At 48.9% G+C, this 27520-nt stretch overlaps 1 protein-coding gene across 2 annotated transcripts in view; it reads left to right on the forward strand.

Moving 5' to 3' along the window:
• The window catches only part of THOC2 (THO complex subunit 2), a 1289207-nt gene that overhangs the window by 87742 nt on the left and 1173945 nt on the right, over positions 1-27520 (forward strand). For both annotated transcript variants that reach the window (XM_086918507.1, XM_086918508.1), the window contains exon 10: positions 16304-16476. In XM_086918507.1, the coding sequence (XP_086774633.1) occupies positions 16304-16476 (173 nt within the window). The remainder of the gene's footprint in view (positions 1-16303; positions 16477-27520) is intronic.

Consider the following 27520-nt stretch of genomic DNA (forward strand, 5'->3'; position numbering starts at 1 on the left):
CTGTATTGCACTCCATCTCTGCCACAATGGCGAAAAACCATCTGAGGATGGAGAGGATGCCCATGCGCACTGTAGTCCAGGGGAGGAGCCACCTATCTCGTGATACTTCGAAGACTCTTCCAGGACAACAATGTGCAATCATCCGGACCCAACACTAGGCGGCGATCTATGCACAGATATGAATGTCAGCATCCCTACATGCCAAGAACAGATGCATACTGGTAAGTAGCATATTCGAAATGACAGGCAACTCAAAAAGTAGATCCACATACATTTTAGAAAAATAAGCTTTATGTTCACAAAAAGGTAAGTAAGTTTTTCGGGGAAAATACTTTCCACTTTAAAAAGTGGACACTTAGTGCAATTTTCAAGCTTTGCAATGTTAACCAATTGGGGAGGAAAGCAGGAGTGCAGTTTTTGCAGGCAATCACTTAACTTACTGATTCAGTCTTCGGGGTCTTTAATAACCACAAGACAGGGTTCAAATCAGTTCCAAGAGTGTATCACCAGTAGCATAGGGGCGGCCGGGTGCAGAGGTCAAATTCGAGGTTGTGTTCAGAATGCTAACCAATAGAGACTGGGGGTACTCGAAGGCGTGTTACTCACAGGTGAGTAAAGCAATGTCAAGGGTCGATCTCCTGGAGTTAAGGTAAGTACAAGGTGGGCATCAAGGCAGCACCAAACGTACACCCTCTGAGGCATAGGGGCGTCCGGCTGCAGAGTGCCAACACTGCTTTGGGCGCCCAATGTTATCCAGTGGGGGAGATAAGCATTGAAGAAAGGCTGCAAGCTTGGGCCAGGAAGACGGATCACAGCTGCCCAGGTAAGTAGAGCTACTAGGGGACATAGGGACACTGAAGGTTGTGGTCCCCAAGGCTCAGTGGCTTCGGGTGCAGGGGTATCCTTGGGTGTCAGTAAACTCTTAGCTGGCAGATTGCAGTCGGGGGGGAGCATTCAAGTTGAGGCTGCTGGCATCGAGGAGGAGTCCGGCAGGGGTCAGCCCATAACAGGCTCAGAATTACTGTGGAACCTTCGCAGGACCGGTGAGCCACTTGGACTCTGGCCGTGGGTGTCTGGTGCGGAGTTGGTCCGGAGGCGAGTTCACGGTTCCTCCGGGCAGAGTTCTTGAGCTTTGGAATTGGTTTCTTTTTGGACAGGTCCACTGTCCACTGGAGATTTTGAGTCTTTGTTGAAGGCAGGCAGTCCTCCCAGGGTTTTTGGAGAACTCTGGACCTGGAGGATGTAGGAAGATGGCTCTGTATATACTATACCCAAGTAAAGTATAGTGTGCACAGTCCAGTCGAACCCCAAAGGAAGGCGGAGGTAAAAGTAGATAATATCTTACTGTACGAAAGTGCCCTCTTTCTGCATGGTTGCCCTCACTTTTTGCTGAACTGCTGATGTGCTTTGTTTGATTGTGCAAGGGCTCCTGCTAATCAGGTACCCAGGGCCTATGTTCTTTCCCTAAAACTGCATCGAAACCAAAACTCAATTGGCACTCTTTGGCCACATGCAAGATCTTTGTAAATGGTACCATAGGTACCAAGGGCACTGTGCCACCCATAAAGGCCTTTTACCCCCCCTCTGCCTCTCCCCCCTCATCCCCCTCCTCCTCCTCCTACTCCTCCTCCCCCTCTCCCCCTCTCCCCCTCCACCTCCTCCACCTCTCCCCCTCCCCCTCTTCCTCCTCTCCCCCTCCTCCTCCTCCTCCTCTCCCCTTCCTCCTCCTTCTCTCCCCTCCTCCTCCTCTCTCGCCCCCTTCTCCCCCACTCCTCCTCTCTCGCCCCCCTTCTCCTACCCCCTCCCCCATTGCAAGCTGCGTGTTTTGGTGCAGAACAAAGTGTGCTATGCCTACAAACCACTGCCCTGGTATCGATAAGCCACCCCTCTAGCTCTGTACACTGTACTAGTGGTGAGGGTATTTATTTATTTATTTATTTATTTAATGCCATTTATAAAGCGCGTGCAATTACCCTTAGGCGTCTCGGCGCTGAAATTGCATTAAAGTCTCACCCTAGACAGAAAAAAGCGGAAAAGTGAATTACTGATTAAAAAGCCATGTCTTCAGTTTTTTTCTAAACTGGAGAAGAGTAGAACTAGTTCTTATGTGGATGGGTAGGGTGTTCCAAAGTCTAGGGGCCGCGATTAAAAAGCGGCGATCACCCCAGGAAACTGTACGGCTACGTTGAACCACTAGCTGGTTAGAAGATGTGGATCTGAGCATTCTCGAAGGATTGTACGGAATCAGTTGTTTTTTAAGGAATCGAGGTCCTAAGTCCTGAAGTGATTTAAAAACAGTGCACAGAGATTTAAATTTGACCCTATTGTGAATGGACAGCCAGTGGAATTTTTTAAGCGTGTCCGAAATGGGTGCAAATCTGGGTTTTTTTGCAAGTACGCGGGCAGCAGCATTTTGAACGGTCTGTAATTTTTTGATGACTCTGTTCTGGGCATTAAGCAACAGACCGTTACAGTAATCTAATGAAGACAACACTAGGGAAGAGACTAGTGTTTTTGCTGCTGATTCAGGTAGGTAGGGTATGATTTTCCTTACAATACGTAACTTAAAGTGAGCATTAGCAGCCACTTTATTCGCATGGGCCATGAAGTTGAGCTGGTTGTCAAAGGTGACACCTAAGTTTCTAACTTTGACCGTGGGGCAAGGAGGTGTACCCATGGCCGCTGGCCACCAGGTTGCCGACCAGGCTGGGGAGAGCTTACCGAAGATAACCACCTCTGTTTTATCAGAGTTGAGCTTCAGGCAATTTCTTGCCATCCACTCACTAATAGCAGTCATCCCATCTTGGAAACGCTCCGCCATCTTCTGTCCATCACCCTTTATGGCCAGAACCAGCTGGGTGTCGTCAGCGTATGAGGTCAGGCCCATCCCGTAGGCTTTGATGACGCTAGCAAGGTCCGACACGTATATATTAAATAGTGTCGGACTCAGGGATGAGCCTTGTGGGACCCCACACGGTAACGACAGGTCGGCAGATTGAAAGGGGCCCAGGGTAACCGCCTGGGTTCTTTTGGCCAGAAAGGAGGCCAGAAGATCTCTAGCAGTAAGCTGAATGCCCATCCTCTCGACACGGTCGACCAAGATCTTGTGGTCGACCGTGTCGAAGGCAGCAGACAAATCAAGGAGGACTAATACAGCAGTACCTCCTTGGTCACGGATGACTCTTATGTCGTCGGCTGCTTTAATGAGAGCGGTTTCCGTGCCGTGATGTTTGCGGAAGCCGAACTGTGTATCATCCAGCAAATGATTGTTCTCTATATAAGCTGACAACTGCTGGTTCATGGCCTTTTCTATAACCTTCGCTAGGAAAGGGAGACTTGCAATAGGGCGATAATTTTTTAGTTCGCTTTTGTCTAACCCCGGTTTTTTTAGCAGAGGTTTGATTAGGGTGTTTTTCAGCGAGTCGGGGTAGGATCCGGATGCCAGAATAGTGTTACAGAGGGTGGTTATAATGGGGATGACTATATCTGGTACTGTGGCAAGTACAGAGGTAGGGCAGGGATCCAAAGCTGATCCAGCTTTAATCGTGTTAAAAATGCTTTTAACTTGATCAGTGGTAAGGACATTAAAGGATGTCATAGTGGTGCTAGCCGGAGTCAATGGAGTGATCGGAGGAATAGTGACACTACTGTGGACCTGGTCAAGATTAAAAGCTTGATAAATGTCATTGACTTTAGTAAAGAAAAAGTCTGACAAGGCATCGCATAAGGTTTGTGATGGGGGTGGATTAAGATCCAGGGCATTACCCGCAAGGGTTTTAGCAACGTGATAAAGCTCTTTGCTGGAATTTTTGGCAGATTCTATCTGGCGAGTGTAGTAATCCTTTTTTGCTGTTATTATCATTGATTTATAAGTAGCCAGGGCTTTCTTATAATTGTCCTTGGTTTCAGTATCATAAGTTCTACGCCATTGTCGTTCCTTATTCCTAGTAAGTTGTTTTTGGTCTTTTAGTTGTTTCGTATACCACTGAGCTTTAGGCCTATTTCTATTTTTAGAAATTGATTTGGTGGGTGCCAACTGAGTTGAAGCTTCACCCAACCATTTTTGAAATTGATTAGTGGCAGTCGTTGGGTGAGTGGATAGTTCTGGGGTGGTGGTGTTGAGAAGCAGCATTAAATCATTGGGGTTAATGTCCTTCCACGCTTTGAACGTGCCCTTTATAGCAGGAGACATTTTTTTACTCTGCGGACCTTTGATGGTAAGTTTACTAAAGATAACTGAATGGTCTGTCCAGGTCATTGGAAGAACAGAAGTGATGGACAGTCCTTCCACATTAGAGAAGATTCCGTCCAGCGTATGGCCTGCCTGGTGAGTAGAAGTTGTAACCAACTGTCTAAGGCCCATCGTGTCTAGGTCTGATACGAGGGTTATGGTATCCCTATCACTGTGAAGCTCTAGATGAAAATTGAAATCACCCAATATCGTGGTGAATTCTTCTGCCGCTATAGATTCGGTGATATTGGTAAGATTTGTGAGAAACGCGGATCTAGTACCAGGGGGTCTGTATATCAATGTCCCCTTAAAATTATACGTGGGAGCCAGATTAATATCAAAATGCATGGCTTCGCATGCATTGATAGGGATAGGTGAACAGCGCGTTTTATATAAGTCTCTTGCTATGATGGCTATTCCACCTCCTTTACCTTTGGGCCTGTCCTGCCGATAGGCACTATAGCCAGGGGGAACTGCTATAACATAGTCAGGGGCAGATGCTTCATCGGACCAAGTCTCTGTAATAAAAAGGATATCCAAGTTATGGTCATTAATAAGGTCGGCTATGTCCTGGCAGTGCTTACTCAAGGAACGCGCATTGACAAGTGCCATGGAAATATGTGTATCATCCTCAATAGCTCGTGTTTTGATATGCAGCGTGGGGTTAACAAGCATGGATGGAGAGTTACAATGTAAACACCGTGTACCTGATGCCAGTGGAGTGAGCGATACATCAGCTTTAGTACATAGCGGAGCATAAGAAGGGCACAGCTCCATGAGTTCGTTGCGAGAGTAAATGGTGCGAGAAGCAGGGGTTATGGCCGCCGGCGCGCCCGCTGCGCCCGCCCGCTGCGCGGACGGGCGGTGTTGTTGTTTTTATGCATATTTTGGGCGGGGTGTGAGGAGGGTGGGAGGGGCGCAGAGCTCTCGGCCAGCCTTCCCAAACTAAGATGGCGGCCAAGTTCTGTTCCAAGCTTCCCTGCGCCTGACTACAGCGGCGCTGAGGGAGGGCAGATCGAATCTAGGTAAAGTAATCTCACCTCAGGGGACAATGTACTAAAAACGGAGCTGTTTAAAATATGTACAGAGCATAAAACAAATTATTGTCACAATCGTTTTTCACCTGTGTAAAAAATACAAGAGGTGCAAGGGAGCACAGTAAGACCTCCGGCTTCCGCCTCAGAGGGAAACAAATAGCAATTAAACGCGTTAGCTGAGAAACGCGATTTAAATACCCTGGGAGGGCGGGAGGGGCGCAGAGCTCTCGGCCAGCCTTCCCAAACTAAGATGGCGGCCAAGTTCTGTTCCAAGCTTCCCTGCGCCTGACTACAGCGGCGCTGAGGGAGGGCAGATCGAATCTAGGTAAAGTAATCTCACCTCAGGGGACAATGTACTAAAAACGGAGCTGTTTAAAATATGTACAGAGCATAAAACAAATTATTGTCACAATCGTTTTTCACCTGTGTAAAAAATACAAGAGGTGCAAGGGAGCACAGTAAGACCTCCGGCTTCCGCCTCAGAGGGAAACAAATAGCAATTAAACGCGTTAGCTGAGAAACGCGATTTAAATACCCTGGGAGGGCGGGAGGGGCGCAGAGCTCTCGGACAGCCTTCCCAAACTAAGATGGCGGCCAAGTTCTGTTGCATGAGCCCTGTACCCCTACTATGTCTACACCAATTCTTAGACATTGTATGTGCAGTAATGCCATAAAGATTATATGGTGCTGGGAGTTTGTCATTCCGAACTCCACAGCACCATAATGGCTTTGCTGAAAACTGGGAAGTTTGGTTTCAAACTTCTCAGCTATTAATCCCACACTTTAGGAAGCTGGCTCTATATATACTATACCAAAGTGAGATATAGTGTGCTTTGAGTCCAGTGGAACCCTAAAGGTAGGCAGAGGTAAAGTTAGATAGCACCTCACTCCCTATTTGTGGTACTGTGGTCGAGCAGCAAGGCAGTTTCAGAGGACAGTGTTAAGCATTTGTTGTACACACTCGGAGAGCAAATTAATTAACACACTCAAAGACTGAACTTCAGACCAATTGTTTTTGTATAAAAATATTATTTGTTATTTTATTTTCTAGAACAAGCAAGCCTGGCACAGGTAGGCAATAGATACTTTACAGTAGTAATGCAGTTTGTAAACAGTTCGAATTGTAATATGGTTGCAGAGAAATGCAATACTTTGTAAATACAGTACATAGACTTGAATGGGCTTGTCAGTCAAATACCAAGTAAGTTACTTTTTGGATTACTTTTCTCACGCAGAGTAGTATACCTAGATACTACTCTGGGACATTTCCTGTAAACAAGCAAGCAAAATCGTTTTTGTTGAATAGTACAATGTTAAAGAATTCCTTTAAGTTTTCAAACTCCACACTTATAAACTTTTCACAGAAAAACAGTCAATGTTATCCTATGGAGGAAAATAGTGTTAACTGTTTTAAGTTAAGTATTTGGTAGTGGGAGTTGAGGTTCTGGGGGTAGACTCAGGGGTCCCCCATGGTCAAGGATGCACTCTTGTTACACCCTCAGCGGCACTAGGGTGGCTGGGTGCAGAGTCCTGAGGCAAATCACCTGTGGAGTGCCACAGGGGTCATCACTGAGCCCGACCCTCTTAAACATCTGCATGGTCCCCCTTGCAGCCATCGTTCGACAACACAGCCTCAGCATAGTATACAACGCTGATGACACCCAGCTCAACCTCTCCCTCACCCGAGACCACTGCCAAACTCAATTTCCAGAAAGGAATACAAGACATAGCAGTCTGGATGATCAACAGCTGCCTTAAACTCAACGCCGAGAAGACTGAAATCTTCATCCTCGGAACCACCCCGTAAGCATGGGACAACACCTTGTGGCTGACCGCCATAGGAAGCCCACCCACTCAGACCACGCCAAGAACCTCGGCATCATACTTTACTCCTCACTCACCATGAACCGACAAGACAATGCTGTCACATTCAGCTGCTTCAACACCCTCCGCATACTTCGCAAGACCTTCAAATGGATTTCCCCTGAGTCAAGGAAGACAGTCAGTCATGCACTCCTCACCAGCAAACTAAACTATGAAAAAACACGCCGGCATCAACAAGTTCGTACTCTGCAAACTCCAGACTATACAGAATACCACCACCAGACTTGTCCTCGGCATCCCCCGGCACAAACGCATCAGTCAACACCTGCGAAAGCTCCACTGGCTCCCTGTGGAGGAGAGTCACCTTTAAAATCCTCACTCACACTGACAAATGCCTACAGAACGGACTCCAATACCTCAATGACAGAATCAACTTCCACGTACCCAAAAGAAACCTCCGATCTGCCAACCTTGCACTTGCCGAAACCCCGCGCATCCACAGAGGAGCAGGTGGAAGATCCTTCTCTCAAATTGCGGCCAAGACCTGGAACGAACTACCAGCAGACATCAGACACGCACCCTCCCTGAACACCTTCAAGAAGACCCTCAAGACCTGGCTCTTCGGCTAAACTGACCTGTTGACCTCCCCTCCTCCCCCCATGCGCCTTGAAACCCTCACGGGTGAGTTGCACGCTTACAATCCCCCTGATTGATTGAATGTTATCCAATAGGGGATAGGGAGCCTCCAGTTGGTGGCTGCTCACAAGCAGGCCACTGGGTTGAGGGAGCAAAGCTCCTGGACTGAAGCTCGGGGCAAATGGTGTTTCAAGCCAGCACAAAAGGTGCACCCTCAGCGTCACTGGGGCGGCTGGGTGCACAGTGCTGCTTTGATGTCTGGCGCCCTGTAGCTTTCAATGGGGAGTCTCCGGTTTGCAAACATACTGCAGGCTCGGGGACGAAAGTCTTCTGGGTGCCACCATCACTTGGAGAGGTAAGTTGGGATGCTGGGGGTTGGTTAGGCACTGTCTGAGCCACCCAAGGCCATGGGGTGTCTGGTGCAGGGGTGCCTTTTAGAGTCACATCATCTTACCAGATACTGGCTGCGGTTGGGGGACCTTCCGGTTTGAGGCTGCAGGCGTCGACTGGAGGATTGAGGCAGGTCAGGGTTCACAGGATCTCGGGTATGGATCGCCGGGTAAACCCCCTCGTGGTGTTGGGCCACTCAAGCTCGAGCCCTGGGCTCAGCCCCACCGGGTGCATAGTGGTGCTGACCCCCAGATCCTTGAGGAGCTAGAGTCTGATTAACTAATCCGGTGTTCACGGGAGACAGAGCCTTTGGGATGGAAGGCAAGCAGGTCCTCCGGGTTTCTCGAGGTTGTTGGCTGCAGGACACACAAGGATTTCGCTGGAGCAGGATCGAGGTGGGGACAGGCCGGTAGGGCTGGGGCCAAGTCAGTGAGCATCCTCGTGTTAGCTTCGGCACAGCTGTTCAGTCCTTCTTTTCTTCTTCTGGGTTCTTGTATGAGGAAGCAAGGTACGGGGTGGCCCTAAATACTAGATTTAGGGGTGTTACATGTAGGTAAAAGGTTGGGACCAATGGGTCCCTTCCATGGGGTGGGTACAACCCCAATTATGCCACCCTCCAGTGGGAGGGGGGCATATGCCTCTCCCTGGTTGGCTGGGTCCCTCCACCTGCAAGATGGCGGGGACTAGGAGTTGTGCTTCACCACCCCTCCCCACCTGAGTAGTGGAATAGGCAGAGGTGGGCACAGCTCTCTTCCTCACTTGTTTTTCCCGCCCGTTCTCCCGCCCAAAGTGGGTGTCCGAACCAGTGGGGACCAGTTGCTGAGAGCAGCAAGTGGCCTGGGGAAGCTCACAAAGGCGGCAAGCCTTTGGAGCTTCTCCTTCGTAGACCCTGCCCATCCTGGGGGAGGAGGGTTAGCACCTCGTCCCAGGATGTGCATTGTTTCAGGCCCCGTGAGCAGCAGACTCTAGACCCAGGGGTCTAGAAACCTGTTTGGTGGTGGCAGCTGAAAGCAGCCACTCAGCCTGGACACTAGTGGTAGGTCATTTTTCAGGGGGCATCTCTAAGATGCCCTCTGTGTGCATTTTTCATTAAATCCCACACTGGCATCAGTGTGGGTTTAATGTGCTGAGAAGTTTATACCAAACTTCTCAGTTTTCAGGGTATCCATTATGGTGCTGTGGAGTTCGTAATGACAAACTCCTAGCACCGTATACTCTTAATAGCAGCACTGCACTTAAACTTTCTAAGAATGGACTTAGACACTGTAGGGGTACAGGGCTCATGCACCTGTACCCTCACCACTGGTATAGTGCACCCAGCTAGAGGGGTGACTGATCTACCCTAGGGCAGTGGGCTGTAGGCATGGCACACAGGGATGGGGGCCATGTCCACTCTTCACTTTGTTCTGCACCAAGACATGCAGCCTGCAAATGCAGTGTGTGAGTGTAAAGGTACATCACCTCTAAAGGTGGCACAATAAGTGCTGCAGCCCTTAAAGGCCTTCCCTGGTCATTCATCAGGCCAGGATAGTAAAAGTGGTATCCACGGGTGCAGCACCAACTCAGAAGTGGTTCTGTCTTTTTAGGGTTCAGATTAAGATGGTTGCTTTAGAGCCAAGATTGAATACTAATAAGTGTGGTGTTCAGTTTTCGGAGGTCGCAAGGTGATTTTATTTTACAGTAGATTGTATTTCGTTGGCATATAGGTGGTATTTGATCCCTGCTTTGTTCAAAATGGTGGTGAGGGATTCAATGAAGATAATAAATAAGGCTGGGGAGAGGATAGAGCCTTAGGGTATGCCTTGCATCACAGGAGTTGGGTTGTTTTGTTGGGGTTTTGTTTGCTGGTGGCGATGTTGTAGGTAAGACGTAACCCATGTCAAGACAGTGCCATTGATAGCCGTGCAATATCTGAGTGTGTCGAGAAGAGCTGGGTGCTTTACCGTATCAAAAGCTGCCGATAAGTAAAGTAGGATTAGGAGACCGGGATTGCCTTCATCCAGGCTTATGTGAATGTCATCCAAAATATTGAGAATGGTGGTTTCGGTGCTACAATCTTTCCTGAATCCTGATTGGAAAGTGTTGTGGGGGTTGAATTCTTCCAGCTGTTGATTTAGTTGCAGAAGGACACATTTCACCAGCGTTTTGGCTAGGAAGGGAAGCTTTATGATGGGTCTGAGGTTGTTGAAATCATTGGGGTCCATTCCTGTTTTTTTGGAATGGGTGTGACTTGATCTATTTGGAGGGACTCTGGAAAACAGCCTGAGAAGAGAGAGATGTAAAGACTTCATGGTGCAGGTAAATATCTTTATTTTGCTTTATTTCATTAGTCAACAGGACCAAGAAAATCCCGACCTGACTATTCAACAGGCAGCGATCAACTGACCCAGAACCCCGGCTCCACAATGCTCTTTCCATTCTCTTGACATGCAAAGATTCCAGACATCTAGATAATGGAAAGATGACCCAACACATCTTTCCCCTTACAATACAAATAAAACAAAAACAAAGAGTACAGGAAGTGAGGAAAATTAACATTGAAGATTAATCACACATTACACAAAATATAATCATGTAACTTTGGAAGATAATAAAACACACACATTGTAGATAATTTCATAAAATGTATTTCAAAATATAATCATGAAACTCTGAAGGTAACTTGACGGTCCTGGAAGACGAAGAATGGAAAGTGGAATTAGTGATGTTTTGGACACAGCAGTCTTCCCTTTGTTCCACCATATAGCATCATCCAATTTGACGGCACCTTTATTAACCTTTACCACATTTTTGAGAACAGAAAATTTGGATTCTCCCTTGTGTAAAATCCTAGAACATTTCACCCTCACCATGTCCCTCACACAAACATTCAATTGCTTAGAAACATGAGACTGTGTCTGATCATATTTGTTTTGTGCAACAACACGTTTTCTGCTAACATCAATTTTGTCCTTGGACACAACAAACTCATTATCACCCATCCATCTTATCAAAAGTTTAGAAGAAGGTATTCAACTCCTTAACAAAACAAATGGAGATACATTAGTGTCAGAATTAGGAGTAGTACAAACAGCCCATTGGAGTTTTTCAATTTCTGCCTTGCAATTTCATTCATGTAATGTAATGTAATGATGTCTTGTAAAGCACATGAATCACCCCACATGGGGTATTTCCGCGCTGTAGACCGCTGGGGAACCCGTCCTGGCTTTCCCTGTGAGATGGACCCTACTGGGTATCTCCAGGGTGAAACCAGGCATCCCCGGCGTATGTGGGGGCCCGTTGTGGAGATGAGGCAAGCTAATGCCCAGAGTTGCTGAGTGTGATCCCTGGTTAAAGTAGGCACCGAGGCGAGAATTATCGAGTCCGCTGACCCTGGTCCACGACCCTGCCGCGCCGGGAATGGAACCCTGGTCCCGGGCTGTCCTCTGCTTCCGGGTCTGCCGCCTCTAACCAGTGAGCCACACCACTCCACACTACTAAATCTAGTTAATTTTACATTCTGTTTAATGACCCTAATAAAATGTCCCACTAGGCCATTGCTTCTTGGATGATAACGTGAAGTTTTAACATGTTTAATACCAACAGAACGTAGGAATTCTTCAAAATGAGTTGAAACAAATTGAGGGCCATTATGAGAAAGAAGTTCTTCCGGAACACCCTCCCTACTGAAAAGTGACTTGAGAGATGTAATAATAGAGGATGAGTCAGCAGACTTTACCCACTTGATTTTTGGCCAGCGACTGTGAAAGTCTATAAGATTAATTCTATACTCAGATAAATTGTCAGACAAATACAAAGGGCCAATAATGTCAACAGCAACCTTAAACCAAGGTTTGTCAGGAACCTCTATGGCTTCAATAAGAGAAGGGCAGGTTACTTGCTATTTGTCACTAATGGCACATTCCATGCAATCTCTAACAAAATGCTCTACCTGTCTGTCTAAAGCCGGCCTCCAAAAATGTTCTCTTATCCTTTTTTTCATGGCACGCATACCTATGTGGCCTTCATGGGCCAATGTAAGAACTTTGTTCCTCACGGCTTCAGGGACAACTAATAAAGATGATCTATATAAAAGACCATTAAAAGTAGATAATTCATCAAAAACATGCTTGTACTTGTGGGCACAGTTATGTTCGTCAATGTTGTGAGGCCATCCTTGACATATAAAAAATAAAAAATGTGTTTAAACTCCAAATCACATTCAGAAGCTTCTCTCCACTCCCTTTCTAAAATAACACTCAGACTGATCGATAACACAACAGACCAATTTGAAATTCTCATGAGCATGTTTAGTCTCATCACATATGTTGTTGTCAGATAGTAGCTTAGATAGACAATCAGCAAGTAGATTATTTTTCCCTGGTACGCACAATTGGGAATGAAACGGGAATACAATTACATGAGACCGATAGAAGATCTCAATTGTTCCTTATCATTTGGAATTTTGATATCTTCAATGAGCTTAACTAAACTGTGCTTGGGTTGCACACCATCAGCAGATAACTTGTATCCTAAGTAGTCCACAGTAGTGCAATTGAGTTTACATTTGTCTATGCCAATGGTGACACCCTTTGATATTAACAAAGACAAAACCTTATACAATCTGTTATTATGCAGATTCTGGTCTTCACCATACACCAATACGTAATCTTGGAAGGCCCTGACTCTAGGCATACCTTTAAAAATACTTTCAACCACCCTCTGAAAGACGGTAGACGAAGAAGCCAAATCTAAAGGCATGCACTTAAATTGAAAAAGGCCTTCAGTAGTGATGAAAGCAGTAAAGTGCCTTGATGCAGAATGTAATTCGATCTGATGATATGCAGTGGCTCTATATATATACTGGACCAAAGTAAGGTACAGTGTGAATAGAGTCTCCAGAGGTATGACGGAGGTTAAAGTTAGATAGAACCTTACTCTCTAAAGTGGTAGCTTGGTCAAGCAGTAAGGCAGTATCAGAGAACAGTGTAAAGCATTTGCTGTACCCAGCAAAAGGTTTCACACACTCAAGAACTGAACTCTAGGCCAATTGTTTTTATATCAATAGATATAGTTGTTTTATTTTAGAACCAACAGGTATCAAAATATACTTTTCTCAATGTGAATGACTAAGTAAATACTTTGCAGAAAGGCAATAAACTTTGTAAGTACAATAACTATAGCGGTTGCAATTGGCAACACAATTCTAAACACAATTTAACATTGAGCTCAATGGGTTGTTCTACATAAATGCAGTTGATTACTTTAAGGATTATTTTTCTAACCACAGGACTGGATCCTGGATTCAGTCCCGGGATCTAAGCTGTAAACAGTTAGGTAAAACCTACAAAGGACTAAAAATTCGCTGTCCAGCAAAGCTAGAAGACCATGATTGACTTGGCCCAAGCCCTACCGGCCTGTCTCCTTAAAAAGCCTGCAACAAAGACAATTCCTGACCTGTGGGCAGCGGCTTCCTAGAACCCCATGAAGACTACTACTCTCCAGAGGACTGTGGCCCTGTTCTGAAAACTCTACATCTAAGGACTCTGAATCCATCCGGATTTGCTCTTCCTACTCTGCATCCAGCTCCCATGCTCTGAGTGACTTATTTATTTATTTTAGTGTTTCATAGAGCGCAAACTTGACCCCTGAGGGTATCTGAGCGCTTTACACTGTATACAGAGGTGAACAAACAAAAAGTCTAAAGTACAGAAATATACAAAAATATATAAAAAGGTTGGCGGGGGCAGGGGTGCTGGGAACGTAGGGGAAAAAGGGGATACAAGTGTATGGTTACAGTTATAGTTAGAATCAGTAAAAACAAAAGCCCCACATTTTCTCGGCGGGGTGAATTGGTGAACTGAGGAAGAAGCGATAGTCTTAGATTAGTCAGACACATTGTGGTGGTTGAGGGCAGGCCTTAGACGAGGAATTTACCCATGAGGAAAGTTTTGGCCTCCTTCTTGAAACATGCTAGAGAAGGGATTCTTCTGATGGCGGGTGTGAAAGAGTTCCAAATTCTTGGTGCTGTCCCGGAGAACGCCCTATTGTAGGTTCTTTTTTTCTGAAAACGGGCAGGTTGGAGCAAGCGGTTTCTAGCGGGCCGGGAGTTCCTGCTTCCTCCAGATACCACTAGATTCTGTGCCAGATAAGCAGGGGAGTTTGCATATAGAGCCTTGTGTGTAATGCATGCCAGTTTCAACAGTATTCTGGCCTCTAGAGGCTTACCTATCTAGTGACGTCTCCCCAGCGATAGAGACTTCAACTCCATCAGTGGCTTATCTCTCTTGGACTCCATGAAGTCGTCTGTAGCCTCAACACAAAGGGTCTCCCTGACCGCGAACTGCTGGTAACGAAAATCCAACACCAAAAGGCCCCCTTGAATCCTCCGCGATCTCGCCTTGGGGAGCCCATCCAACGGTGTCAAGGCCTGGTCCTTCATCCCCACTTACCTGTCCAGCTGTTGGTCTCCTTCATCCAACCTCCTGGCCCGAGCCTGCAGCCTCTTTGTGTGACCGAGATCCGCCCTTAGTTTACATTGGATGCCGGATGCTGAATTGCACCCTGCCTCTGTGCCACTGGTGGTGTAGCTTTGATGCTGCCCTGTGGCCCTCTCTGCACTCATTTTAACCCCTGGGCTTGTGCCCTGAAACCGCTGGTACCTACATGCACCCAGCACCTCTCGTTGGTGCACCCGGTCTCCGTTGCCTAACATGGAGTCCAGTGACCTCTGCACCTTGCAGCCCCGGTGCCTCTTGTGGTGCAGTACCTACCTTAAACTGAACCTTGCACAGTGTTGGTCGAAACCCTTGAAAACTTGAAGAGTAAGCGTTGTACTTACCTGTTAATGCTTAACACTGTTTTCCTTCCATAGGATTGCACTGCATTGAAACTGTTTATCTTTTACTACTACTAACTTCTGCTGTTTTTGATTGACAAATGCAAAACTATTTATGAAGCATTGATTCATTTGACAAGCAGAGGGAAGGATGGTTAGATATATTTCAGAAAAATGGCTCTGTCAAATCTTTCCCACACAACAATTTAGACTTTGTCATTGGTTAATGAGCCTTTAAAAAGAGACCGCTATGAGGGACAACGCATCTGTTGAATTACTTGTCTCATCCTTCACATCTGCAAAGAGATTATTTGGAAATTCTATAAACCATTTCGGGATTCAAGATTTATACTATTAATTGGACACTGGAGTGAGTTGGAGGATCTCTTTGCTACTGGAGACTTTTTTCTTTTTGATCTCTGCATGTCTCTGCTGCCTTTCTTCTACAGTCCATCTTTATAGGTGCATTTCAATGGTTCCTCAGGATTCACTCTTTGCCAAGTCTAAAGATTGAGTCTATACTGAAGAAGGCCTCATTCCCAATCTAAGAACTGTGAGTGACTTGAATTACCAGACTGTGGCTACTGATTTATATTTATTATATTGTTTTGTAACCTATGAAATTGCCTATCTTTGAACTCCAATAAAAAATTATGACACAAAGAGGGTGCTGAAAGATTTTTTGCGAGGCAGAGGAGTATTAAAGTTAATAAAATAGCCTTAGGCTTCAGATTGGCATGGTGGGTGTAATTGCAAACCCCCTGACACCTCACATTGGCCACATAGTTTATGCATGCCTTTAAATTTTGGCGTTTTCACATTAAGCTCCTAACTATCGACTTTGGCAGTACTTGTTTATTTTGAGTTACTACTTTAAATGAATATATCCTTAATCTCTGGATTCCAAAAATCTTGATTTGGTTCTTTTTTTTAAATCATTTTAATCCTTGTTTTTGATTTTGTTTTTTATCATGGTTATTTCTTAACGTTTATGGCGTCTTGGTGTTGCATTTCATTTTTTAGAAGAAATGTTCTCTGAAAAAGGCTTTTCTGCTTATACCATGCTACGATGGGTAAGCCTGACTTTGCTCAGAGAAACCAAGGAGCACTACTGTGTTGACTCCGTAGAAGCTCAGAGGTAGCTCATATCATGAAGAGGCCCCTCTCTCCCAGAGATTAACAGTCCAGTTTCTTCTAATAATATGCATAGTGTATTTTTGTGAATGTATGAAAAGCAATAGAGTGATTGTCAGAAATGCTGGGTTTATAACAACTTATTTTTATTCGCTCTCATTGGAATCAATTGAAATGTTTTTCAGGTTATTAAAGGGAAACAACTGATGTTTAACTCTGTCATATATTTTTTAGCCACCAGACAACCAAAAGCTTGGTTTATTGGAAGCTTTGTTGAAGATTGGAGATTGGCAGCATGCACAAAGCATAATGGATCAGATGCCTCCATTTTATTCCACTTCACATAAACCTATAGCTATTGCACTCTGTGAGCTTATTCATATTATGATTGAACCTCTATACCGAAGGTAAAATATTTTGTTTATTGAATTTGAATTTTAAACTCTTTGAAAGTAAATGAACTGACTGCCCTTAGGACCTATATGCATATGAGTGTCTTCATGATATTTTTAAGCTTCATAATATTCCCCCTCACCTGACTACATGCCCGGTCTCAGTATTTCGCAAGGGGAAAGTAAGAATTGTGAGTCTGTACCCCAGTAAGGAACCAGGTGTTGTTTTTCTTGGTTTTTTTAGTCTATGAAAATGTTTTTCATTTTCAGATAGAGATAAATGTGGCATGGAGGGGAACATTGCGTCTAGTTGACATGGCAGTCAGGATCTCCTAATCTCACCTCTACTCTTGCATATGTGTAGATAATACATACTAAAATGTCCATGGTTACCGGCTTTACTCATCCAGGCTCACCATGCAGACATTGTGATGGGATTGCCCCTTCACTGTTAGCCAGCTTAGCATGCATTAAACAGTAGATTGCCGTTAAGGGGCAGTGTTGCTGGATGGCGCCTACCTCCTTCGTTTGGCTGCTTGGTTAATGCCCCCAGAGTCTGTAGCAACACGTGGGGCATTGTCAGCACAATCGACAAGTTATGGCATTAGATGTCTAATTAGTTGATGTTGGCAAGGAAGCTTGCCCCCAAATGGACTCTGGAATAAGACGCTGAGGAAGCTGTTGAGGCCTACTCAACCTCAAAAATGAAAGTACTCTGAGTGATTTTAGAAGAATTGCATGGTGCGCCAAAGAGCAATGGAAATGTGTCCCTGTATGAGACATTTGTAGGGTACCCCTCATGATTTTTGCAAGCATTACACTTTGTCCTTTGCATATTGTTTGAAACCTAGTTGTTTTCGTGTCTCAAAGGTTTGGACAAAAATATATAGGAACGACCACATTTGAGGTTACATTAGTGGATGAACATGGTCACACATGGTCAAAAATGTCTCTAGCATCATTCTATTTTTTGAGAAACTCATGCTATGCCTTTTAGAAGTAGCAATTTTAACCAGTTGTGGGTGAAAAAGGATAAAATATACCGAAGCCATGAATGTTATTTTTCCTGTGAAAATCCTTCAAATGGCCTTCACTTTCAGATTGCCTGAACAAAGGCATCTTCTGTTGACCTCTAACTGTGCATTTGCCACAGGTTTTTCATAGGTTTGGTCGCCTCACTCAAAGCTGTTCTGCTTAATGGTCTGCAACCTATCTTGCTCTCAATGTCACATTAATGGTATTTGTTATGTTATAAAGTGCTCTTTCACCCAAGGCTATAATGGTGGTAATCTGAGAGAAAGATGATTACAATGTTTTAAAGCAATCCTAAAGGTTTTTAGTTCAGTAAGGGATCGAATGTGTAGTGGTAGTGTAGGAAGCCTGCTCTATATATGGTGTACCACCCACAAGGTGGTTATACCATGTGCCGAGTCGAGAGATTTTACTCAAGGGGCGATCTGCTGGACATTGGGAAGAGAAATCCGCTGCTCTGTGCACACAGCTTGAAAGCAGAAATGCTGTTCAAGAAAGGACCCTTCTCTTGTAGTTGGTGTGGCCTTTGCCTTAAGGGGGGAGAAAGGGACCAGCCCCTCCTCTTTGCCTAACAGAGCTTATCATACGCAAAGGCAGAGGTCTCTGCAGGGTTTCCTCCTTAACTCTAGGTCCCTGATCAAGAACAATATCGCCTTTAAAGATTTTGTTCTCCAACATGCCCCTGGCTGGGTTTTCCTCATGGAAACATGGGCTAATGACTCTTCTGGTCCTGGGCTGGTAGAGGCTATTCCGTCGGGGTATTGCCTCACTAGACTGGACAGGGAGGGCCGACGTGGAGGAGGTTTAGGTATCCAGGTCAGAACCGCTGACCTCCGCTCTTGATCCCTATCCGGCATTATATTTTTCTATAAATTCCACTCTCACTGAAAGTTTCTCTGGGATTCTGTGCTACAGGCAACCTGGCCCGAGGGCCTCGTTTAGCCATGATCTAAGCAACCATTTAGTATTAAATATCTTTTATTGAGCATGTCGACACAATACGGGCACAAAACATTTGTAAGCTATCTCCAAGCAGTTTTGCTGAGTGTTAGGGTTCAGATATAGCAGAAGGGCATACAGTATGGCGCTGTATTTGCAAGATCATGGTTATACACAGCAAGCCGCCTACAACCCAACCAGGGCCGGCCGCGTTTTAAAACAGTGTAGTGCTATTTCATGATCACCGTTACCCCATCTGCTGACCGGCACATTCCTTTGCCCGGGCGGTACCTGACCCGTTCCAGGTGCGGTGTATCTCTGTTGACTGACTCAGTTTTGGCTCAACAGAACTCCCCCCCCCCCCCCCTACCCCCTTCCCCAACAAACCTAACCCCCCTCACCCAACACCCCCCTCCCCACCTAGCCCCAACCCCTCCGTCCCGACCCTTCCTTCCCTCCCCCTCCCCGTGTGGTCCATGGTCTCATTCTTCCTTGTGTCACCACCGTTCCCATCAACCTAACAGGCAGGTCTATTGCCCTTCCCCTTCTGATCAGTCTCGGTTAGCCTCAGCAATCTAAGATACCGTGGGCAAGTTACCTCCACAAACTCCGAGGACAGGAGGGCTAGAAATGGCTGCCACAGCTCAGCATACTTGGCCCCCTCTCCAGCTTTGTAAAGGGAAATCCTCTCCATGCCCAGGACCATCCACAGGCGATGGAGCCAACCCCGATACGTAGGAATTTGCCCCGAGCGCCAATGTGCCAGAATGTTTTGTAGCGCCGAGCCCAGCGCGATGGCCATCAAGCGACCTCTTTGTGATTTTAAAGGATAGGTCAATGCGTTGGGGAGCCCCAAAATGACATATGAAGGGAAGCGTGGGATTTCTGTGTTAAAGTGGGCATCTACTTCGTCTAAAACCTGGCGCCCGTATTCCTGCAAAAATCTTCAGTCCCAGAGTATGTGCGTGAGAGTGCCCAATTGTCCGCAACCCCGCCAGCATAAGGGATCCTTGTTACTGTCCATCTCATACAGCTGCTCCGGGGTGTAGTACCAATAGGTCACTAGCTTTGTAAGAGTGTCCGTGAGCCCCATGTGATAAGCTGAATGTTGCGCTCTGTAGTATATTCCCTCCCATTCCTTATGTGTAAAGGGTCTCTCCATTTCCCGCTCCCAGCGGACCCTACTCGCGCTGTAGGTGTACCTGTGTTTGTGCATGAGCATTTTGTAGAGGTCCGAGATGAGCTGCTTGTCAGTTGTGCGTGTGATCAGCCAGCATTCGAAGTCAGTCATTCGCCTATCTGCCACAGATCTCACCGTAGTGTCTAGGGCCCAGTGTCTGACCTGGAAGTAACGGAGCCTCTCGGTTTCTGGGAGGCCGAACTCCTGGCGGAACTGTGGAAAGGAGACCACTCCCTCCGGACCGTTAACCTGGCAAAGGGAGCGACATCCAGCTGGCTTCCAACGTTCGAAAGCCCTCCCATCCATCCCCGGCTGAAAGCCGGGGTTGTCCAGGATGGGGGTGAGCGGTGACGGCATAGTGGTGAGGCCAAGCGGAACCCCCACTGGTCCCAGATCTCAAGCGGGACTCGCGTGATAAGAGACGCATAAAGGTTAGGAGGCCTATGAGCCCTGCGCATAAAAGGGATCTCCTGCAACGTCCTCCCAGCGACTGCCTGGTCTTGGAAAAGCCAGTGCTTCCCCGACTCCCATCGGACCCATTCCGCCATAACGCGTAGTTGTGTCGCTTGGAAGTACGTCGACAGGTCCGGAATCCCGATTCCTCTGTGTTCCGGGGCAATCATCGCTATCTGTGCTTTCAGGCTGGGCTTCCTTCCGTTCCATATAAATTGGGAGAGCTCCGACTGCATCAATTTAATCCAGCCTCTAGGAGGAGTAAGGGGTAAAGTGCGAAAGATGTAAAGTATCTGAGAAAGAATCGTCATCTTAATCGCTGCCACCCTGCCGAGCCATGACAGCGGATAATATTTCCACTGTCCCAACTCCCGTCTGACCTTCTGTCTTAAGTGGGAGTAATTGACCTCCACAGTGGTCTGTAGCGAGTGGGCCAGTTGTATACCGAGATATGAGACCGCATCTACCGCCCATTGCAGGGGAAACCTATCCCATAACTCAGCGCTTGTGCTCGGGCTTAGGGACAAATCTAGCGCTACTGACTTTGTCATGTTGACTTTGATGCCTGATACACTGCCAAACCTGGATAGAGCGTCCATGCAGGCGGGAAGCGAGCTCCGGGGATCGGTAAGGGACAACAAGACATCATCGGCGTATAGGCTTATGGTATGGACATCGCCCCCAAATCTAATCCCCTTTATCTCTGGGTCTGTGCGGATTAACTGTGTCGGTGGCTCCATATAAAGGGCAAACAATAGAGGGGATAGCGGGCATCCCTGCCTTGTGCCTCTCTCGATATCGAACCGCGGGGAGGAGGAACCATTAACCCGGACCGTAGCAGAAGGGAATTTGTAGCAGTTCATTACCCTGGTTCGAAACGTGGGTCCCATGCCTGCCTTCACCAACACCCTCTCGAGATAGGGCCAGTGCACTCTGTCAAAAGCCTTCTCGGCATCGATGGCCAGCATCAAGTATTCGCCCTGTGTATGGGAGGCTTTCTCTATAAGGTGAAGGGCCCTTTTAGTATTATCGGAGGTCTGACGCTCTGGAATGAAGCCGGACTAATCCGGATCAATTAGTCCACCCATGCACGGGCCCAGTCTAGAGGCGAGGATCCCTGTATAGAGCTTGAGATCAACATTTAACAGGGAAATGGGCCTATATGCCCCACAGTCCGTGTGATCCTTGCCCGGTTTAGGTATAACCGCGATGGAGGCCTCAAGTAAATCTTTGGTAATCGCACCCTCCACCAGGAACGAGGTAAAGAGTCTGGCTAGCAGCGGAGCCAGTTGGACACAGAAGGTTTTATCGAAGCATGCTGGAAATCCGTCCAGACCAGGTGCTTTGCCGAGTTTGAGTCGGAAATAGCCGAAATAACCTCTTCCAGGCGGATGTCCTTCTGTAGGAAATCAGCTTGCTCTTGTGTTAGAACCGGTAACGGGATCGCCTCCAGGAAGGCTGATTCTGCCTCCGGGTCCGGAGGGACAGCCTCATACAGAGCAGCATAGAAGTCGCTGAAGGCTCCAGCTATTGCCCGATCTCCAGTGACGCGCGCTCCATCCTTTCCCTTCAGTTCCTTAACCTCCCGTTTCTGGGTGATTGTGCGCAACTTGTGCGCCAAGAGGCGCCCGCATCTATCCCCCCCGGTGTAATATGCGTGTTTCAGTCTTAAAGCTGCATACTCCGCCCTGTCGAGATCCAACGCCGCCAGCTGCTGACGGGCCGTCTTCAATTGGCGCCATATTCTTGGGGCCTCTGTCCTCCTATGCATTTGCTCCAATTCCCTGGTCTTTTGGGTAAGCTCATCTCTCTTGGCTTGGCGCACTACATTCTCCGCAGCTGAGATCGAGATAAATCCCCCCCTTAAGACGGCTTTGAGCGCCGCCCACTGAGTAGCTAACGCGGTGTCCTCATTGCTGTTGTGGGACAAATAGTCTGTTATTGCTCCCTGAATTCTGGAGAGTGCCTCCTTCTTGTTTAGCAATGAGTCCCGGAGTCGCCATACCCTGCCGGCACGCGGCGCTACCGGCCCAGCAAGAGTGACCGAGACCGGGGCGTGATCGTAAAGGGACGCCGTGCCAATCTCAACGCCGGTGACAAGTGACTGAGCCGCAGTAGAGACAAGCAAGTAATCTAGTTGCGCATATGTTTTATGTGCAGCTGAGAAGTGCGTGTAGTCTTTCTCACCAGGGTGAAGCTCGCGCCATGCGTCCACTAATCCCAGTTCCCTCAGTCGGGCCAGGCCTGCTGCCGACAAGGCACCCACTTGGCTGGTGCGTTGACAGGACCGCTCCAGTGAGTTGTCAAGGACTAAGTTCAGATCCCCTCCCAGCAGAAGGTGGCGATCTGTTGTGTCCGTAGCTTCGGTAAGCGCTGTGTGCAGAAACTTTTCTTGGCTTTATTAGGCCCATACATCGAGCCGATCGTGTAGATCAGGTCCCCTATTGCGAACCTGTAGACCAGTAATCTGCCCCTGATTTCAGTAATTTTACCCAGCACCTTGCCCTTAAATTTGCGTGCTACCAGTATTGCTACTCCCGCCTTTTTATCTGGGCTTGAAGAGAAAAACTGAAGTGGGAACCTGCTAGATTGGAGACGATGGCAGTCCTTAGCTAAGAGGTGTGTCTCCTGCAAGAGGCAGATATCCGCCTGGGATTGCTCTAGGAGTAGGAGGACCGCCTTGCGTTTTACTGGATTGTTTAACCCTCTCACATTCAAAGTGAGAACAACAACGTCAGTTCGAGTCATCTACGGGGAAAGACAAATAGGTAGCCATGCAATCATGCCCCGATCGACCCACCCGGAGGATCCCGAAACCCCCTCCGCCAACCTGTCATTTGGAAAGCAAGTAGACCACACCCCCTTCCGACCATGGGCCACAATCCCACCCCCACTCCCCTCGGCCACCCTGCACTCCCCCTACACCCCAACTCCGAGACCCCCCCCACTCCCAACTGGGCAACAATGCAATACCGTCCCCCCCCCCCCCCCTTCCTTGACCAAACGCCCCCCCAACCGCCCCTTCTCCCCAACTTGAAGGATACAAAGAATAGTCCTGTCCATCATCCACAGTTGTAGATGAAGAATTAGGTCACAATCTGGGGAATGTGTCTGAGTCCATTGCCTCAGCCCCCGCCGCCGGCGTGATTGGCCCCAGCCCTCTCTTTCTCATCAAAGCCTTAGCGCCGCCATTTCGGTGGTCATCCACTGTCTGACTTCGCCTGCCCCTGCGCTACAGTTTCCACTGCCGCCCGTCGACCCTCTTCGATCTCCGTCGCTGCCGGGCGCCTCAGTTTGCGCCGTCGCCGTTTCCATTGTCCGGGGGCGTCCGTGCCAGCAGCACCCCCACTGGTGGGGTCGTCGTCCTCCGTCTGCTCCTCAAGACCAAGCAAACTGCATGCGTCCCTGAGAGATCGCAACTGGTGAACCTTGTTGTCCAGCCTGAACACCAGGCGAAAGGGATGACCCCAGCTATAGGAAATGTTGCGCTTTCGCAATTCCGCCGTGATCGGCCTGAAGGTCCGTCGCTTCTCCAGTGTGATAGCAGCGAGGTCCTGGTACAGAGTCGGCGAGTGGGTTCCAAAGGAGATTGTTCCCATCTGGCGCGCTTTGCTAAGGATCTCCTCCTTCGTTCTGAGGTCCTGCACACAGATCAGAATGTCGGCCGGGTAGGCCGCATTGGCTCTAGGTGGGCCCGTCCGGTGGGCCCTGTCCAGCCGAAGAGGGGAGTCTGCAGGCCAGCCCAAAATGTGGTTAAAAAGGCCCTGGGTAAAGTGGAAGAGGTCGTCCGTGTCGGGAGACTGCTTCACTCACCTAATCCTAATCCTGATGTTATGCCGCCGGGAGCGGTTCTCCAAATCCTTGGCATGAGATTGGAGGTCCACCTGTTGGTCATGTATGCGAACGATCTCCTGCCGCAGCGCCTCTATCTCCACATCCCGCCCATCACTTTTGGGCTCTAAATCCGCCACCCTCTCTCCTATGGCGTCGGTGTCGCGGCGGACTTCCTGTATTTCCTCCTGCAGCTCTCTCTTCAGGGCGTGGATGTCCTCTTGTAGGCCAGTGAAGAGGGACTCCAAAAAGAACCTGGTGACGGGGTCCTCGAGTTCCGTCTTCCCCAAGGGCCGAGAGTCTGAGGCCTTCTTCTCGGCGCCAACCCGTTGGCCGGACGTGGTGGTGTCTGTCCGCTTCCCCATCGTACTAGGGGTGAATAGCTCTTTGATGGTCTGGTCTTTCCGGATCCTCCCCTCCGGCCCGGACACCACCGGCACTGCTAAACAAGGTGTGCTCTGACCACGAGCATGCAGGGGGACTGCCGGGACAGTCAGTTATTCAGGGGGTCCCACGAGGCCCCTCAAGGAACCCTCGCTTCCCCCCCCGGAGTCGAGGAGACGCCTCTTTGCCTCTGTCCGCCCCTCTGGGCCCCTGTAGCTGGTCCGAGTCAACACCGCCGGTGTCCACTTGCTCCTATCTCGGCACGGCCCTCTAGCTGCCCACTGAGCGCCACACCTCCACGCTCTGTCTGTAGCGGTGGGGCCGAGCAGGCGCCCCCAGGGCGCTACCCAAGTGGCAGTCCACGCCCGCCCGGGGGACCGGCTCACTTGCTCAAAATGGCGGACGCCCGCCCAAAGGCGCCACAGGCCGCGCCGGACCCGCCAGTACGAGCCGGGCGTCCCCGCTCAAGTCCCATGCAGTTCCCGCTGTGGTGCTGCACCTGGCACGCCGGTTATTTCAGCCTCCGCCTGCAAGTGCTCCACTCGCGCTGCACCTCACCTCAGTTTGGGGGACCCGGGGGTCTGTGCTCCGACCTCCATGCTCTGCCGATGGGCCCACCTCACCCGGCCGCCTGTATGTCTGCCGCCGGAAGACCCCTCCTCGTTCCCAGCCACATCGACAGTCAGCTCGTGGATCTGCAGCAGCCCCTGGACTGTACTGCCCCAGGGGCCTCGCGCCGTTAACGCGCGGGCCGGATCCACAGTCAATCCGCCCGTCCTCGCGTAGTCTGTTGCCGTCCGAGGCACCTCTCAGCCGGACGTCCACGTCTGGGCTTTAGGCCACGCCCCGCGGCTCCGCTCCGCTAGGCCAAGCCCGCCGCGTTCACGGCGCTTCTTCTCTCTCGGCTCCGGGTGTCCCCCACTTCGCCCCGCTTGTTCCACCGCAGTCTAACCCTTCCGGGCGGCAAGCGCTCTCTACCGGGGCCCACGGACAGGGGATTGAAGCGGTACAAGGTGCTGTGAAGACTGCCGGCGGCAGGAGCTCCTGGAGACACGTCCGCTCACACCGCCATCTTGGCCACGCCCCCTAAGCAACCATTTAGAGCCTTATCTCGAGCGTATGCATTTCACGCTTCTTGGGGATTTCAACTTTCATTTAGAAAATATGAACCATGACGCCCACACTTTACTAGAATGTATGAATGGTTGCGGCCTTCCACAATTAGTGAATACCCCCACTCACATTGCTGGCCCCACCCTCGATGGGATTTTTTTGAATGATGATCGAATCCTGGTGGGCGCACCCCTTCTGCTTTCGTGGTCAGACCACTTTGCAGTTCCTTTTGAATTAAGGGCCACTACTTTAGGTAGCTCTCAAAGGGCTGTTTTCATAGTGGTTGAAAAACGAAATCTCACTCTGATTACAAATAAAGCGGTCGCCACTGCTCTTGCTAACTTCCAGCAATCAGACCTTCATAACGTAGATACGGCTGCGGGAAATCTTTCCAAAAAAATTACTGCTATGATGGACTCTCTTGCCCCCAAAAAACTGTGTTATTCGGCCAGGAAAACGCACCCCGCTCCTTGGTTCTCTGATAGTCTACAAAATATGAGACAAGAGTGCAGAAGGAAGGAATGATACTAGCGGAAGGATTTGGCTCCCTCTGGCAGGCAGTCACATAAAAAATGTCTGAAGGCATATAAAGCAGCTATAATTGAGGAAAAGGAAAGATACTACTCCAAGATCACAAGGGATATCACCACTCCTAAGGAGCTCTTTAACATCTTTAACTCCCTTGCTGCTCCTACAGTCTCTGATAAAGTGGAGCCTTCACAGGACCTCTGCAACACCCTATCTTCCTTCTTTTGCTCTAAGATCTCCGATATTTGTGATCATTTGAAGATTCTAAATGCCAGTCAGACACCTGATGCCTCCTCTGAAACTCTCCCGAACAGCTGTTTTAGTAAAACGACTTCGGAAAGTTTTTGTGCTTTTCCGATGTTATCACCCGAAACTGTAGATCTATTGCTTGAAGGTATCAAATCCGAAGTAGCGTGCTCAGGGCTACTCTACGGCGGCCATGCCCCCATAGAAAGCCAATTATCATTGACCGCAGTTCTCTAAACACCCCCTGGGGAATCCAGACAGGCAGCGTTCGGAAATAATGGAGGAAGCGGGGGAGCGCCACCATTTTCAACAGTGCTATCCTGCCCAGGACTGTCAGCGGGAGGGTCGACCAGAAAGACAAGCTGCCCCACAGCGCCCGGACACAGCGGCCAATGTTGCCCTCCAATAGGTCCGCAGCCGCGTGGTAAATGCGGACACCCAAATAGGTGATGCAAGAGGGTTCCCATACCACACCCAAATCGCTGCTAGGGGCTGGCGATCCCGCTCGCAGCGGGAACACACAAGTCTTCGCCCAATTGACCTTAAGGCCCGACAGCCGGCCGAACTCAGACAACCGATCCATCGCTCCAACCAATGCCCCCGAGGTGTCAGCTAGGTACAGGAGCAAGTCATCCGCGTACAGCGATATATAATGCCACTGCCCGCCACTAACTATCCCCGTGTATCGGTCACCTGACCTCGCATGGACCGCCAAGGGTTCCATCGCCAGGGCAAACAATAGGGGGGAGAGAGAACATCCCAGTCGTGTTCCCCTGCCCACCGGGTACGCCGCAGACACCAGGCCGCCCAATCGTACTCTCGCCGTCGCCGAGGTATATAAGACCCTCGTCCACCTCCGAAACCCCTCGCCCATGCCAAACCTCTCTAGCACTCCATCCAGGAAAGGCCATTCCAAGCTATCAAAGGCCTTCTCGATGTCCACAGACAGAACCGCCGGTGCTCCCTCCCTGTCCAAGATGGCGTCCATTATTCCCACCAGGCGGCGGATATTCAGCGCCGTGCTCCTCGTGGGTATAAACCCGGCCTGGTCCCTGTGTACCAGGCCCGTCATATGCGGGGCCAGCCTGGTGGCCAGGATTCGGCTCAGGATCTTATAATCCACCGTCGGCATGGACAGCGGGCGATAAGACCTCACATCCGCGGCATCCCGGCCAGGCTTGAGGAGCGGTACAATCAAGGCCTCCCGCATGGACCCAGGCAATGCCCCCGTCTCGAAGGCTTCCGTGTACACCACCAGCAGCCTGGGCGCCAAGCTGTCCACATATTGTTGATAGAATTCAATTGGCAGTCCGTCCACCCCGGGCGTCTTGTTGCGGGCCATATGTTTGATGG

This window comes from Lissotriton vulgaris, chromosome 4_1 (assembly GCF_964263255.1).
Source record: "Lissotriton vulgaris chromosome 4_1, aLisVul1.2, whole genome shotgun sequence".
In the NCBI taxonomy this organism is placed as follows: domain Eukaryota; kingdom Metazoa; phylum Chordata; class Amphibia; order Caudata; family Salamandridae; genus Lissotriton; species Lissotriton vulgaris.